This window comes from Simochromis diagramma, unplaced genomic scaffold (genome assembly GCF_900408965.1).
Source record: "Simochromis diagramma unplaced genomic scaffold, fSimDia1.1 OVJJ01000293.1, whole genome shotgun sequence".
Lineage (NCBI taxonomy): Eukaryota > Metazoa > Chordata > Actinopteri > Cichliformes > Cichlidae > Simochromis > Simochromis diagramma.
Window position 1 is genome coordinate 23,642,216 of NW_024386801.1, and position 14,641 is coordinate 23,656,856.

The 14,641-nt window shown below is 38.9% G+C and overlaps 2 protein-coding genes across 3 annotated transcripts; one reads left to right on the forward strand and one right to left on the reverse strand.

Annotated features, from left to right (window-relative positions):
- The first annotated feature begins 112 nt into the window (after positions 1–112).
- tmem170a (transmembrane protein 170A) lies at positions 113–7,917 on the forward strand. 2 transcript variants are annotated; one of them, XM_040026673.1, is made up of 3 exons: positions 113–400; positions 2,390–2,560; positions 4,342–7,917. In XM_040026673.1, the coding sequence occupies exons 2-3, from the start codon at positions 2,392–2,394 to the stop codon at positions 4,470–4,472; spliced, it is 300 nt and encodes a 99-aa protein (XP_039882607.1). In that variant the 5' UTR covers positions 113–400; positions 2,390–2,391; the 3' UTR covers positions 4,473–7,917. The 2 variants fall into 2 exon arrangements, with proteins under 2 accessions (XP_039882607.1, XP_039882606.1); XM_040026672.1 differs by lacking the exon at positions 113–400 and adding an exon at positions 1,450–1,741.
- A 4,585-nt stretch (positions 7,918–12,502) lies between these two features.
- Positions 12,503–14,417, reverse strand: LOC120730333 (cytochrome c oxidase subunit 8B, mitochondrial). The gene is made up of 2 exons (XM_040026675.1): positions 14,212–14,417; positions 12,503–12,785 (listed from the first exon to the last, which is right to left on the reverse strand). The coding sequence occupies exons 1-2, from the start codon at positions 14,317–14,319 to the stop codon at positions 12,690–12,692; spliced, it is 204 nt and encodes a 67-aa protein (XP_039882609.1). The 5' UTR covers positions 14,320–14,417; the 3' UTR covers positions 12,503–12,689.
- Positions 14,418–14,641: the final 224 nt, after the last annotated feature.

Genomic DNA, 14,641 nt, shown 5'->3' on the forward strand with positions numbered 1-14,641 from the left:
AAATGGTTTGATTTATTTTGGTTTCCAGTTTTGGAGGTGGCAGCTGGATCCTGAGGTGTATGTTTTGTTTGGGGGGTTCTTAACATTATAAGTGTTTAACTTTTTTTTTTTTTTTTTTTGGTTTGGTTTGGTTTTTGTTTTTTAAATTGGACCAACTGTTGGTGCCCTGGGCAAAAACAAACACTGGCTTATCTTGATTGGCACTATTACTGCAGAATGTGTCCACACAGGTTTGACTTTTGTATTGAGCACTAAATGCACCAATCACCAATACTTGTAGGATTTTAAAGTGGACTTGCCATGCTAGTTTCCAGCTCTGTTCTTTCTCTTGGACACCTGGACTACCTAAACTGCTGTGTAACCACCTGACTTAGAATAAGAAGCTGCAGATAATATGATGGTAAAAAAAACAGACTTCAACTTGCCTTCTCTTCTTTGCTTTAACCCCTTACTTTGCTCTCACCAAATTAGTTGAAACGTGGTTCCTAAGGAAAATGGTTTTGTGACTTGGTTTTCTGTACCAGGATTGGCGATGAAATGAGAGGTTTACAGGTAATGGTTCACATTCACTGCTCTGTTCAGTTGTGCATATTTCTAGACTGTCAAAGGCACAACCCATTTTCTGTTAGATTAAAGGTGTCAGTGGAAACTCGAGTCGGTTTAATATACTGATGTATATTAAATGGTGGTAATCGCACCCATTTTCCTGTCCTCTTGGGCTTTGCTTTGAAAACCAGCACCACATTTTGCACAAAACCTCTATCACCGAGACCTAATTAGCAGCGTTACGGTAAATGTGAGAAATAATTGTGTGAAAGTTAACTGAGGTTTTAAGATATTTCTCCATTAGAAATTTTGGAGTTGGCGCATCAGGGGTTGCAGTGTTTAATCGCTCATGTCAGACCACATGACACACTTGTGCTTCCAGTGTAAATGATAAACACGCCTTTGTCATTGTGCCTGTTTTAAAACCGAAAACTGAGTTTTCCTACGCGGCTTCAAACAATCCTCCTAACGGTTATTTCGCTTCGGAAGTTGTGGTGTATGCGTCATATACACAAACGATGAGGCTGAGAGGAGCCTCCATGGTTGTTTCTCTGCTGCATTATTTGAACACTGCCCCCAAGCGACATACACGTGGAAGAAACCACACTAAACCTGCTTACACACAAGATGAAATGTTAACATTGAAATAGCATAAGATTTAAAAGTCATCTATTACAAACTACTCAAATGTACTATGCTGCCAAAGAATATAAAAAAATGTGGTCTTAATGTGCCTTCCTATCATTCCTATCATCACAGAATCTATGTCCGAATAAAAGCTGCTATAACGACACCCCCCAATCCATAAAGACGAATATCGATTGAACATTAAATGGTTATTATTAGTTTAATTGTTAGTTGTATAATAGCTCGATCTTTGCACTCTGGTAGGAGCGCGTTGCCTGACAGACTGCACTCTGGGTAAAATCCTCCCATCTACGTCAAAACAACAGCTTGGTTAGCTCTTGCTAGCTAACCTGACGCTAGTTAGTGGTGCGTCAGGTTCACCAACCAACTTTAATGGTTTTTCGCGTCTGTAGGCCATCTTTGCTGTATGCAGTGTCTATTTTGTTATGAGACATGCAGGATAGGTACAACGAAATAGGCTTTGTCCAGCAAATACTCGGTTTGAATTTGGTGCCGAGAAAAAATAGTACAAACCGAGGCAATGACACATCTCTCAGCGACTTCTCAGGTGGGCTAATGTTTGGTAGCTTTTCAGCTAGTCTTTATGTCTTTACTGTCTACCTATGCTAAAGTATTTGACTTAAAAAGAAGCCATTTAAAATGTACTGCGAACAGAACCTGTCACTATGGGTCATTAGCTAGAGGCTAGTTTATACGCAATGTTGTTGGAGTAGTTGGTGAAGCTAGCTAACTTATACTTTGTCTAAGCGATTGTTGGGTAGTCAGAAGTCTGCATATTGTTTTGTAATTTGAAAGTCTCTAATGTTGAAGACCTGTGTAAATGATACTGTTAAATTCCACTGGTCATGGCTCTTAGGGTATGACCATTGAGTAGTGTCTTCAGTCTCTATGTAGATTTGACAAATGAAATGTGCGCTGGTGTTCTGCCAGAGTTATTTTTCTGTGACACTGAACACAGCAATGATTTTGCGTTGGTGTGTTACTAGTTGTTAAACAATGAAGATCTAGAGTTCTCCTTAATATTTAGTCAAGTCACAAACTGGTCCTCATTAAGGATTCAACATCATTGTCATGCTTTTTCAGTGAACCACTGTCACCCCTATGGAAATAAATCAAATAAATACATTCGTGGTTATGTAATATGTTCACTGATTGGCATGAAGAGATGCATAACTGTATAATTGTGTTTTCCCAGAGATGTGGTATGGCGTGTTTCTGTGGGCAGCGGTCTCCTCTCTTGTGTTCCACCTGCCTGCAGCTTTACTGTCCCTAGCCTCACTGCGCCAGCACAAATTTGCCCGGTTCATGCCCATTGCGATCCTCCTCATGGGCATTGTGGGACCAGTGTTTGGGGGAGTCCTAACTAGTAAGCCTTTTACCTGCATGTGCTGTGTTGTTGTTGTTGTTGTTGTTGTTTGAATGTATGTATTTTTGAATTTTTAACAATGAATGATATAACTATTTGTGATTACATTTATTTCAGCATTTATTAAAAAGATTTGTATACCTGCATATTATAAAATAGAAGGTATTTTCAGATGCTTCCTCGTTTCCTAAGTATCACCACAGCAGATTAGTCCACACAGGAGGACATGAACTTGTGTCCGTCTGAGCCTGATCTCAAACGAGGGATGTATTGCATGCTAGGCAGATGCCTTTGTGTTTTCCCCAATGTAAAAGAACCGAATGAATTGGACCATCACTGAGCAGTGCTGCTGGAAACCTGTTCAGTATGCAGCCAGTTCATTTAAGCTTCCACAGTGTGTGGGTCTACTAGTCTCAATCTCAAGAGTTTACAAATAGGACTCAATGTGTAAATTAGTATCGCTGTAGCTGAATTGGGTTGTGAGCACACCACAATGGTTCTTAATGAAATACTGAATCTTAAGTTGGATCAAAGCATCAGGAAATTTTGCAGTTTTTAAGATGCATAATAAATAGATGATAAGTTCTGTATTTTCTCCTGAACTTTTATTTAATTTTTCCCAAGTCAGTCACTTAAGCTTGAGTTAGTTTCCAGAGTGCATTTGCTTGTTTCACTGTAGTTTTTGTTCATGTTTAGTTGTTAAGTCTTCAATATTTTCAGTGCTACTTGTAGTGTCTTATTTTAATGACTTCGGAGGTGTCTGATAGCCATATGTTATTCTGAAGTTCAAAATGGATATTACAGTACGACTGCAATGTTTATTCATTTCATTTTGAAGGCAGGTGATTCACGAGTCTCAATAAGCAAATGCACAAAATCCTCATTGGACAAGTCGTGATAACAAATTTAAACAAAGTAAATGCATATTCTTAAAAAAGTGTATTATTATTATTATTATTATTATTATTACTACAGTGAAGATTAAGAGAACTAGGGATATTCTTTTTATTATTATTATTATTATTATTATTATTATTATTATTATTATTATTACTACAGTGAAAAGATTAAGAGAACTAGGGATATTCTTTTTATTATTATTATTATTATTAATTCAGTAAAAATCTAATTAGATTTTCTTTAAGAAGTGACACAGTCTACATTCAGTTGCAAATTTGATATTAATCCACCTGTTTCCCCTGATGATGGTAGGCTAAATCATCCATGCCCCACTTTCTCTCACATCTGACAGTAACATAACGTGTTGTCGTCCGTACCTTCCCCTCTCTGGTCCGCTCACCTGACAGCAGAAATGGAACAAACTAGGACTATTTTATGACATCCAAGAATCTTACACTGAGACACACACAGGCTGCCCTTACGAGACAACGTTTATGGTTACAAACATCCCCTAATTAGGGCATGAGGGTTAGGGCAACCCTGAATACCCAACAACCCACAACTCTTTCTATTTAAAACTCAGAAAACCCCAAACGAAAACATGATTGTTAGTACAATAACTTCTTGAAATTTTAGATAATGAATAATAATGATATGTAGTGAATACATTGACCAAACTAATGGTTATTATGATTTTTGCAGTAGTCAAGCCTTACATTCAGACCCCCAAGTGTGAGGTTCTGATTAGTTGTTGCTTATATCAGGAGGTCAGCAGGCCAAAAGGTGGTTTGTCGGCAGAGCTCTGCTTATCAGTAAGTCAGAAGCCAAACTGGAAAACACACAAGCTTAATAATTTTCTTTCTTTCTTTTCTTTTTTTTAGGTGCAGCCATAGCAGGTGTGTACAAGGCAGCAGGGAAGACGATGATATCTTTGGAGGCGCTGGTGTTTGGTGTCGGGCAGTCGTTTTGTGTTCTCCTCATCTCCTTCCTCAGGATACTTGCCACCCTTTAGCAGTGCTAAGTTTGATGTGGACTTTCTGGTGAATACTGGCATGAACAGTCCAGTCTGGGTTGTGATGTCATTTTCTATGATGCCCCAGGGTGGATTTTTTTTTTCTCAACTATCAAGAGAAAGGCAATGTGTAAATTGATGGAGTGTACGCTATACAGCACTGAATGCTCTAGGTGTTAAATCATTTGTATGATATTGACTGTAGGACAGCATGTTGCTACATTCACATCCAGGCCTCCCCATACTACATCCAATGAAAGTTACTTAGCATTGTGTCCCAAGTTTTTTTTCTAAAGTCAGGTGTCGAGCTGAAATTCTCAGTTTAGGAGTCTGCGCTTTCAAACGTAATGTGAAAGCAGCAATATGCTGTTCTCTCGAGTTAGCAGAGCTTACAGTTCAGCAGCAGGATGACACTAACCTCTCTCAGGGGCTGTGTGAGAGCGTGTGTACGTTTGTGCGCACACGTGTGTGTGTGTGTGTGTGTGTGTGTGTGTGTGAGAGAGAGAGCGTGCGTGCATGTGCACATGCATGCACATTTCTCTGCCAGAGTGACTGCATAGAGATAGAACAGCAGACGGGCTGTTGTACTGTTAAAATGGGGAGATAATGGTTATATGCAAGGTTAATGCTTTTTCTCTTGAGGCCTTAATTTCTATTTTCTACTTTCCAAAGTGGTGTTTATCTTCAGGGCTATCTTTCCTTAATTCTTTGTCCTGCTGCTCCTTGGGTTCTCTCTGGTGTTTTTTGGTTGACATTTTTTTGACTGCCTGTGTGTTAATAATAATAATTCCAGGTTGGTTAGAAGCACCTATATGTCTCCCTCTATTCCTCTCAGCTTATGTCTTTCACACAGGGATACAGTGGAGATGCTGTTATAAAGCTGATTGTTTAGTTCATAGCCCTGAAAATGCAGCCTGTGTCCTCAGAGCTTCTCTGTTCACCTTGATTGTTCTGTCTTTAGGCTTGATGAAGGAGGGCGAAGATGATCAGATTGCTAAATCAACAGAAAGTGATATAAGTTTTTAATCTTTTAGCTCTTTGAATGATAGTGTGTTTTTAAGGGTTATTTTGTAACAATGAACTGATTTGTATATATTGAAAATTGTTTCCAGGTCTTTGTACATTTTCAGTCTTTATGATTAAATATAAATAATTTTCTGCACTAAATGTGCATGTATAAGTTTCCACATTGTGACAGCTTTTTGGTTGATTTTGGTATCTGAGAGGTGCATTTACAGTAAACTCTACAAGTAAAACACAAGTCATTATGTTTACTGTGTGTATATATAAGTAACTATGTCACAAGTAATTAAGATAGAAGAAATGCATTTGTTTTTACAGGAATGAGGTGTGATATGGTCAGAAGCTTCTTCAACCTCTGTACACTACATAGGGCTCTAGGAGCTCAGACCAGTAAATAAGCTGTGGACCCTACAGGTCCATCTAATTGGTCCTAATATAACATTAATTGCATAAAGCAAAAAAAAAAAAGTTGAAGACTGACTCACAATCCTTGTACAAAAAGAAAAAAAAAAAGATTCAAAGGTCTCCTCAAGCAGGCAGGAAAAGGTCAAGAAAACCACTAAGATGTCTAAGCCATTTCCAAAGGATGACTCACTCTTAATTTACTTTCTGTTTCTCCATAGTTTTGACTGGAGTCGACACAAGGGTTTAACTATTATTGACATTTAGCATATCTGCATCTTGCTATAGACTGTATATGATGTTATAAGTTTTAAAATGAAGCTAAGCCATGAAAGTGCCTTAAAGATGCTCTCCTTAAATTGTTAGCAGGAGCCTTTTCCACTGGTTCCAAGAAGTCTGTTTCTGTCCACTCTGAGAAAATGCATGAGTTCCTTCAGGTTCTCAGTCACATCCACCTCGTGCTTATCACATCCCAGTTACAAAAACCAAGGGTGACTGCTGAATGCCTGACTCGAGTCATAATATTTATACTCACACGTTCAAGGTTTTTAGCTTGTACAGGTAAAACAGTGCAATAAATGTATTACTGGGCATAACTCCAATCTTATAACGCATTTTACTATTTTTAATAACTGACTGTTTGGCAAGTCTGGCTTTTTTTGGGATAATTACTTGCTGTACAGTAAAGATGACAGCTAAAGTCTCCTGTTACATATTAAATAATTTCTGCTTGTCCTGCAAGACCTCAGTGGATCGTTTAATACTGTTGACCATAATATATTTTATTTTTTATTACAACATTTAGTGCATGATGTAGGTATTAAAGGTACTGTACTGCGGTGGTTTGAATCATCTGTTTAATATACTCCCATTTGATCATGTAAGTGGAGTCTTCTTCTCACACTAAGGTTAATTATGGAGTTCCACATGGTTCCATGCTAGAACCACTTCTGTTTACATTATACATGTATGCTTACTCTGGATGGCATTACCTTGTCCTCCAGTAACACTGTGAGGAATCTGTCATTTTTGACTAGGATAGATCCTTAAATGTGCACATTAAACAAATATATAGGACAGCTTTCTTTCAATATCCTGTTTCATAGGGTTCAGGCTTCTTTTCTGTGAAACCAGCTCAGTTTTGGAGCCCTCTCCACTTTTAAAATTAAGCTTAAAACTTTCCTTTTTAAAAAAGCATATAGTTGGGGCTGAATCAGGTGAATCTGAATCCTTCCTTAGTTATATTCCAATATTCCTAGGCATCTGCGGGCTTCCCATGATGCATTTTTTTCCTTTGTTAGTTTCTTCTTCACTCACCTTATTATTCTGTTTATGCACCAATCTGCATTTAATCCTTAGTTATTTTTAATCTCTGTCTGTCTTTTACAGCATGTCCTCATTTTGTTTTCCTCCCCTCACCCCAACTGGTTGTGAGCATGTTTCTGACAGATTTTTCTTCCAGTTAAAGGGGAATTTTTCCTCCCCATTATCACCAAACCACTTGCTCAAAGAGGGTCCTACGATTGTTGGGGTGTTCTGTGTTTGTTTGTTTGTTTGTTTGTTTTTAATTATTGTAGGGTGTTTCGTTTACTGTAGAATGTGCCGTGAGGAGCTATATAAATAAAATTGAACTGATGTCCAGCAGGGGCATTCCATCTGAAATCATTATAGGCCTTCTGCTCAACCATCATGCTTGGTTGAAACTTGGTCATGAAAAAAGACAATGGTAAAAAGCACAGCAACAGAATGGCAAAAAACAAAAGAATCAAGGTACAGACCTCAACTCAGTTGAAATAATGTAGCACTCTTAAGAGAGTGGTATATAAATGAACACCTGAAAACCTCAATGAACTCAAGCAACATTGTAAAGGAGGGTAGGCCAAATTTCTCCACAATGATGTAAGAGGCTGTTACGCCCCTAGTCTAGGCGTGTAGAGACGCACATAAGGTTGGAGGAGAGAGAGACAAATCCCCGCCCTGGTTCCCAAGCCAGACATCCAAAACCAGTTGTGAGTAAAAAGAGGTGATTTTATTGAAGGTAATGAAGCGTAGCTCCAGGGTGAACCCAGGCCAAAATAATAAACAAAACCAACTAAGTCCCACCAGAGAAAACTAACTAAACCCTAAACAGAACAAACAAATGACAATACTAACCCTCGCTCCCTAACCCGGAAAACAGGAGAAAACTGTTCCAAAGAAAAAGGCGGCTCACCCCTTCCGCTTCAGCCTAAGAGTGCCTAAGCACTAAGTTAATGCACCAAGAGCGGCTCTCACAGATCACGCTCACACAAATACACAGTAAAAGTACAGGCTGGGAAAACCAGGGTCAGGGTCAGGACCGCGTCGGCTGTCAAGCTGCTACTCACTCACTCGCTCGCTCGCCCCACTCTCTCTCTCTCTCTCGGGAGCTGTCAGAGCGGCTTTTTGAACGTGGTCACCTGTTCCATGGTCCAATCAGCTGCTCACTACTCTTCATTAGGGGAGGGACCTGTAAAGAGTCTTAAACACAGTAAAGAGACACAGAACAAAACAGCCCACACAGTGTTCTTATGGCCACAGCCGTAACAGAGGCTAATATTCAGAAACAAAACAATTACTTTCAGTCATTGCTGCTGGATGTGGTTCTACAAGCTATGGGACCGTGGGGTGTACTTAGCTTTTCATACAATGTTCCACAATGTGGAAAATAAATAATAGTGACACTGTATATGTCATATTTTGCTAGTTAATCAGTGGCTGTATTGACCTAATTTTAAAGCCTGGTATGTACCTGCTAATTATTTATTTCTTAGAATTAAAAGAGGGTGTACTTTCTTTTTCATGATTGTAGACATTTGTTTTCCCTTGAATATTTTTGCATTTAATAGTTTCCACTTGGATGTGATTTTAGATATTTCAGTTATTTATTTCTAATTATTCCTCACATTTTAGTGTTTTGTTTTTTTCCTGTCAGAAACAGGCCTGCATACAGGCCTTAATGCAGGTTAGTCGAACACTTTAACCACTTGACTGCTGGGATGTTCTTTTACAATAAGGAGATGCGGTGTCAGAATGTCAGATCTGATGGACAGTCACACTGTCAGAAATACCAGGCAAACTCGATGACGGGATACAATTAGAGATGTCAGGTTAATGCTAGAACAGAGCAAGATATTTCACACATTCATGGGCTGTATATGTTCTGATTTAAAGGGTTTAAAGCTTACATTTATTAGAGGAAATAAGGAACCCGTGGTTAATAGTTTCATGATATAAGATGTTTCAACTAAATTGTTAGTGTGTCTTAACGTTTTTTTGTCTTTTGTAGGTTGGGGCACAACCTACTAAGCATTGTTGCTGCATTGTTCCCTTTGTGGCCACAGTTTATCCATCTTTTGATGACCGCTTCCAGTGTAATAATACACCATGTTATAAAGCACAGATTATCTCAAACTGGTTTCTTGAACATGACAATGAGTTCATTGTGTTAGGTGGTCTCCACAATCACCAGATCTCAATTTAATAGTGCACCTTTGGATGCAATGGAGCGACAGATTCAGGACATGGATGTGTATCTGACAAAACCGCAGCAACTGCAGGATGCTATCAGTTTGGGTCAATATGGACCAAAATCTCTGAGGAATGTTTCCATGGCATAGATTCAATGTTTGTTTGATCTGTACCATGAAGAATTAAGTCAATTAAAAAGACATAAAGGGGGTTCAACCCAATCCTGGCAAGGTCTCCATGACTCTTTAAAACCAAGTGTATTTGATACCTGAGCTTTTGTGACTTCCACAGTGTGAAAGTCTGACCCCCACCCAAAACAAAATAAATTGCATTCTACGTCTTTAAGGAATAAATTGCCTGATGTAGCAAACATGATGCAAATTCACACTCCTATATGCAAGTTAACATTTAATTTGTTTTTAAAATTTTGTCAGAAGGTTCAGTCCAAAGGCATGCAGTTAGTGGGGTTAGGTGAATTGGGAACTCTAAATTGCCCATAGGTGTGAATATAAGTGTGAATGGTTGTCTGTCTCTGTTAGCCCTGCAACAGACTGGCGGCCTGTCCAGGGTGTACCCTGCCTCTGGCCCTATAGGTGAATCCAATAGATCATCTTGTTCCAATGCAATGTTTTGCTTGAAAATCTTTGGTCATTTATGTGGATTATAGCACATCCAGAGTTCGTGCTCATAGAGCTTCACTTGTTCCACATTTTGTCATGTTACATGTCATGCTTATTCAAAAATGGATTAAATTAATTTTTCACCTCAAAATTCTACACACAAAATTAGTAAATGACCGTCCCAAAAACCAAAATGGAAATACACACAAGTATTTCTAGTCCTTGCAAAATAGAACTGGGAGACCAGTGAGGGTCAAGGGAAAGATGAATGTCGCCATGTACAGAGATATCCTTAATGATAACCTGCTCCAGAGCACTCTGGACCTCAGATTGTGGTGAAGATCTAGCTTCTAACAGAAAAATAACCCTTAACACAGCCAAGATAACAAAGAATGGCTTTGGGACCACTCTGTGAATGTCCTTTAGTGCCTTAGCCTAATGTCCTTTAGGCTAAGTGCCTCAGCCAGAGCTCAGACTTGAATCCAGTCTACCTGAAAATGGCCATGCACCGATGCTCCCCATCCAACGTGATAGAGCTTGAGAGGTTCTGCGAAGAAGAATGGGAGAAACTCCCCCCAAAATACATGTGCCTGCCTATATATATATGCATATATAATATTTGTAAGTGTGAGTGTAATTTTTTTAGTAATACATTTGCAACAATTTCAAGCAAGCTTTTTTCACTTTGTCGTTGCTGTGTGTACAATTTTTAAGGTGAAAAATGATTTAAATCCATTTTGGAATAAGATTGTAACATGAAAAAATGTGGAGCAAGCGAAGATCCATGAATACTTTCTGGATGCACTCTATGTTTAAGATTTACCCTCCCCACGCTCCACAGCAGGGCACTGGACCTCTCCCAGTTCAAAAACAATTAAAACTGCATGAACATGATAAAGATCCATAGCCATTAACCCAGTATCCAAAAGACCCAGATTGCAGTTTGATCAAGTATCCACTGGGTTGGTGGAGGCATAGTTTATTTACAAAAGCTACTCAAAGCTGACTTTGAACCTAACAGACGGAGTCAATGAAGTGTTGAACAGAGAGAATTTATAACTGAAAGGTATATTTTTTTACAAAGAGTTAAATTGCCTTAAGATAATTTTAATACGTAGTAATAAGTTCATAAAGTAGCTGTAATATTGTCTAAATATTGAACATTGTTTTGTAAAATGACTTCTACCTTTTACTTCAGTAAAGAGAGGGTATATTACTTTCGCCACTTTGTAATACAGTTATTCAGCTCAGGACACTATTAACAGCACACTGTTAATGTCATTTAACAATAACACAGTTTTACTGCTGTAGACAGATGGGGTATTCAAACATACACTAAGTGCGCCTCCTTCTGGTCACACTGAAGTACTGCTGGTGTTTGAAGAACAGCCGAAAGAGCAGTGTCCACTCCACCTACACGTTGGGAAAGCTGATGTTTTTTAAACACATTTTATTTATGCTTTGATGGTATTGTGCATGTAAAAAACAAAATCAGCATGAAAAAGAGAAAAAATGTACACCCAGTCTCCTCTACACTGCAGAATGACGACTGATGGTGAAGCCTATACAAGTTTGTCGTAGGTCGCTTGCTAACCTTGTGTGGTTTCTCATTTAATAATAAAAACGTGTTCGCTTTGAGTGTGACTACACAGTTGCGCAGGATTTATATTATGAAGTAAGTAAAACCTGCATCCTATAATTCATACAACTGGAACATTTTGGTGGCTTTCACTGAAATATACAAACTTAATAAAAAGGGTAAAAAGTGCTTAATTAGTATCCTGGGACGCACATAATGACAAATGTAACAGTGAATATAATTGTTTGCATTGGAAATGTCACTGTTTTTTTTTTTTTGTTTTGTTTTAAGATTTGTTCCACAAGTGCTGCATCTGCAATGCCATTATGTGGATCTAAAACCAAATGAAAACAGACTGGATCTATGTGACCGTTTTATTTTAACAATTGCTCTGAATTTCTTCAATCCCTCCTCAGACAAAAGAGAATAAAAGTGAAACTAATAAAAACTTCACTCAAACATTTCAAACAAGTAACTAAACAAAATTTAGAAAAAGGCACTCTGAAAACTAAACTGGGACTAAAGTCAAATTAAAATCTAAATGCAGAAATAAAAACTGATGAACACCACATTATAACACCTGTGTTCCTCTGGACCCACCTTCCATCAGTGATATGTGGGAGAAATGGAAATCCAGTGTCTCCAAAATACCAGCAAATTTTAAGCATGTTTTTTATTTGCACTAGTTCAAATCCCCCCAAAATGAGCCATTAAACTTAGACTATAATAGAAGTTTCACCATTCTCAGTTTCATGTCATTCGTGTGAACAGAATATGGTTATCTGTCAGAGAAATCAACAAATCAGGACATGCAACCTTGACTTGGAGTATTTTCTGACATTCTGCAAGCAAATGGTTATTCTGATTAAAACGTGTGGCTTATGTCGTTTCTGTCACTAGAAAAACACATTCACCCATTTTCTGTGGACTGAACATGCATTTATTGATAATGTTTGTATGCGGACATGTGAACATATTATCGCAAGTCAGTGCAAAAACCATTTGGAAAGAGAAGATCAACATGTCATCTCAACAGCTGGTGAAGAACAGGGAAGAGAGTGCTGACTGGTCTTCATGTGAGCGTTTGGTCTTCCACCTCTTCTTCTATTCCTTCTTCTTGTAGTCCTCCAGGTGAGCCAGTACCCAGCCAGAGGGACCCAAGATGGCCACAAAAAGGGCCGTCATAGCGATTACCTGCTCCTGAGGGGTACACAAAACCACACTGACAGAGTTATTACAGCTTTGTTTTTTTTAGGTTTTGAATGTTTGTTTACACCTCCGTTTTACTTCATTGATTAAAAAAGAAGAAGAAAAAGGAAGTGTTAAAAAAGAATTGCAGACTTAGTTTAAGTAGTTACTTAGATTTAATAAAATAGAAACACTTGACTCAAAATCACACAGAAATCCCAGTCATTAATTATATTTACCAGTGCCTCCTTGTGTTGGTTATGTTAAAAAAAAATGTGACCAATTTGACAAAAACTAAAGACATAAATTGTAAGAGTCTTTTGGTTTTTGTTATTTCTATTTCAGGTATTTATTGTTTTACACTTAGCTTTAGCCTTTTACCCAGGCTCAAATCATATCACTCGGCAGCATAAACACGATCACTGTCTAATCCCCCTAAAAATGAATTGTAATGTGTTATTAAGAGGAAATATATTTGCTGTAGAAAAGTATCAGTTCCATCCGTCCACAAGAGCTAAAACACATCTAATATATCTAAATATGTGAAAACGTTGTTGTTTTACATGTTGTGAGGTATCAACATAGTTGTCCCTCGCGTGGCCTTATCCACGGGCAGTGTGTAACATTGTCCCAGTTAATGATTAAGCCCTTCCTGGAGACGAAATGAAACCAAACATTTCATTGTCAATAACTTCATGCTTATTGTGTCGCTGCGACATTAAAAGCGTCACAGTGAGCTGAAATAGGCTGTTCTTCCCTAAATGCAGTTATTTCTTTATGTATTGTGTGCTTTTCTGAAAAGCATGCTTCTCTGTGTCTGACCTTTCCTGCATCAAGGTTAGTCACCCGTTCAGCGCGGCTGCGAGTGTTTCTGCCGCTACTGCTGTTAGACTACTTTATCAAACTTATGTCTAAATGTGGAAAAATGCCAAAACGCTTGTTCGGCTTCACTTTCATTTATTAAACGACCGTCCGCGGTCTCCAAATGTAGTGCGCTGCGCACTTGGCCCACATATTCGCAGCTGTCACAGGTCTACGTGTCGGAATTAGGCGGAATAATGGCGAGATAGTGGCGCACTTATCAAAGTCTTAAAAATAAACTGGACTTGCAAGTCACCGTGAAACTGGCGCGAGGAAACGAAAGATATCCTACATTTGCTATTTTTAATTATTCGATATTTTATATACAATATTCAATATATAAGCAAAAGAAATTTCTTATTTGTAAGAGAGAGTTGGTCAAACAGGCAGGTTTCCCATCATATCATGCTAATATGTGTGTATGTGATGCAGAAGAACTGCTATTAAGGTTTAATAAAGCGAAGGAGCGGGCGATGAAGTTGAGCCTGTTGCTATTAATTAAGAACCTCTGCAACTTCAGCCGGGACAAGACCCCTGCTTCAGGCATGTAAAGCTCACAGAACGAATATGAACTCACCCCTGCAGTTACGGTGTGTTTAGCAGGTTTTGTCGTCACATTAGCCACAGAGACCAGCTGAGTCCTCAGCGCGCTCCTGAACAGTCGGGAGACGGTGGGCAGAGGCATGGCGTTGCTTCACTGCTGCCAGAAAGTCTGGAAGAGAGCCTGTACTCTGTAACTGACACTCAGCCTGGTGCAACTTATCTGAGGGGTATGCGCAGTAGCCGTATGACAGGGAGAGAGCGTGTGCGCGCACGCGAGCCCCCAAGCAGCGTCGAAATTTAATTGGCCGTCTCGCCTCCGGGTTTGAACCGTGACCGATGAGCGCGGGGTCGTGTCCTCGCGTCACCACGCGCAGTGTCGAGGCTGTTTGTGTAGCCGTCCAGGAGACATTACAGTGAAACACAGTTCACAGATTTAAAAAGTTTAGCCTCGTCAACAACGAAAT

Bases quoted from the DNA above. Each gene is read 5' to 3' on its own strand.
- tmem170a (XM_040026672.1), top strand. From the start codon at position 1,627: ATGCAGGATAGGTACAACGAAATAGGCTTTGTCCAGCAAATACTCGGT. The intron at 1,742-2,389 runs GTGGGCTAATGT...GTGTTTTCCCAG, and splicing joins ATCTCTCAGCGACTTCTCAG to AGATGTGGTATGGCGTGTTT. The intron at 2,561-4,341 runs GTAAGCCTTTTA...TCTTTTTTTTAG, and splicing joins GTTTGGGGGAGTCCTAACTA to GTGCAGCCATAGCAGGTGTG.
- LOC120730333 (XM_040026675.1), bottom strand. From the start codon at position 14,319: ATGCCTCTGCCCACCGTCTCCCGACTGTTCAGGAGCGCGCTGAGGACT. The intron at 12,786-14,211 runs GTGAGTTCATAT...TGTACCCCTCAG, and splicing joins AACACACCGTAACTGCAGGG to GAGCAGGTAATCGCTATGAC.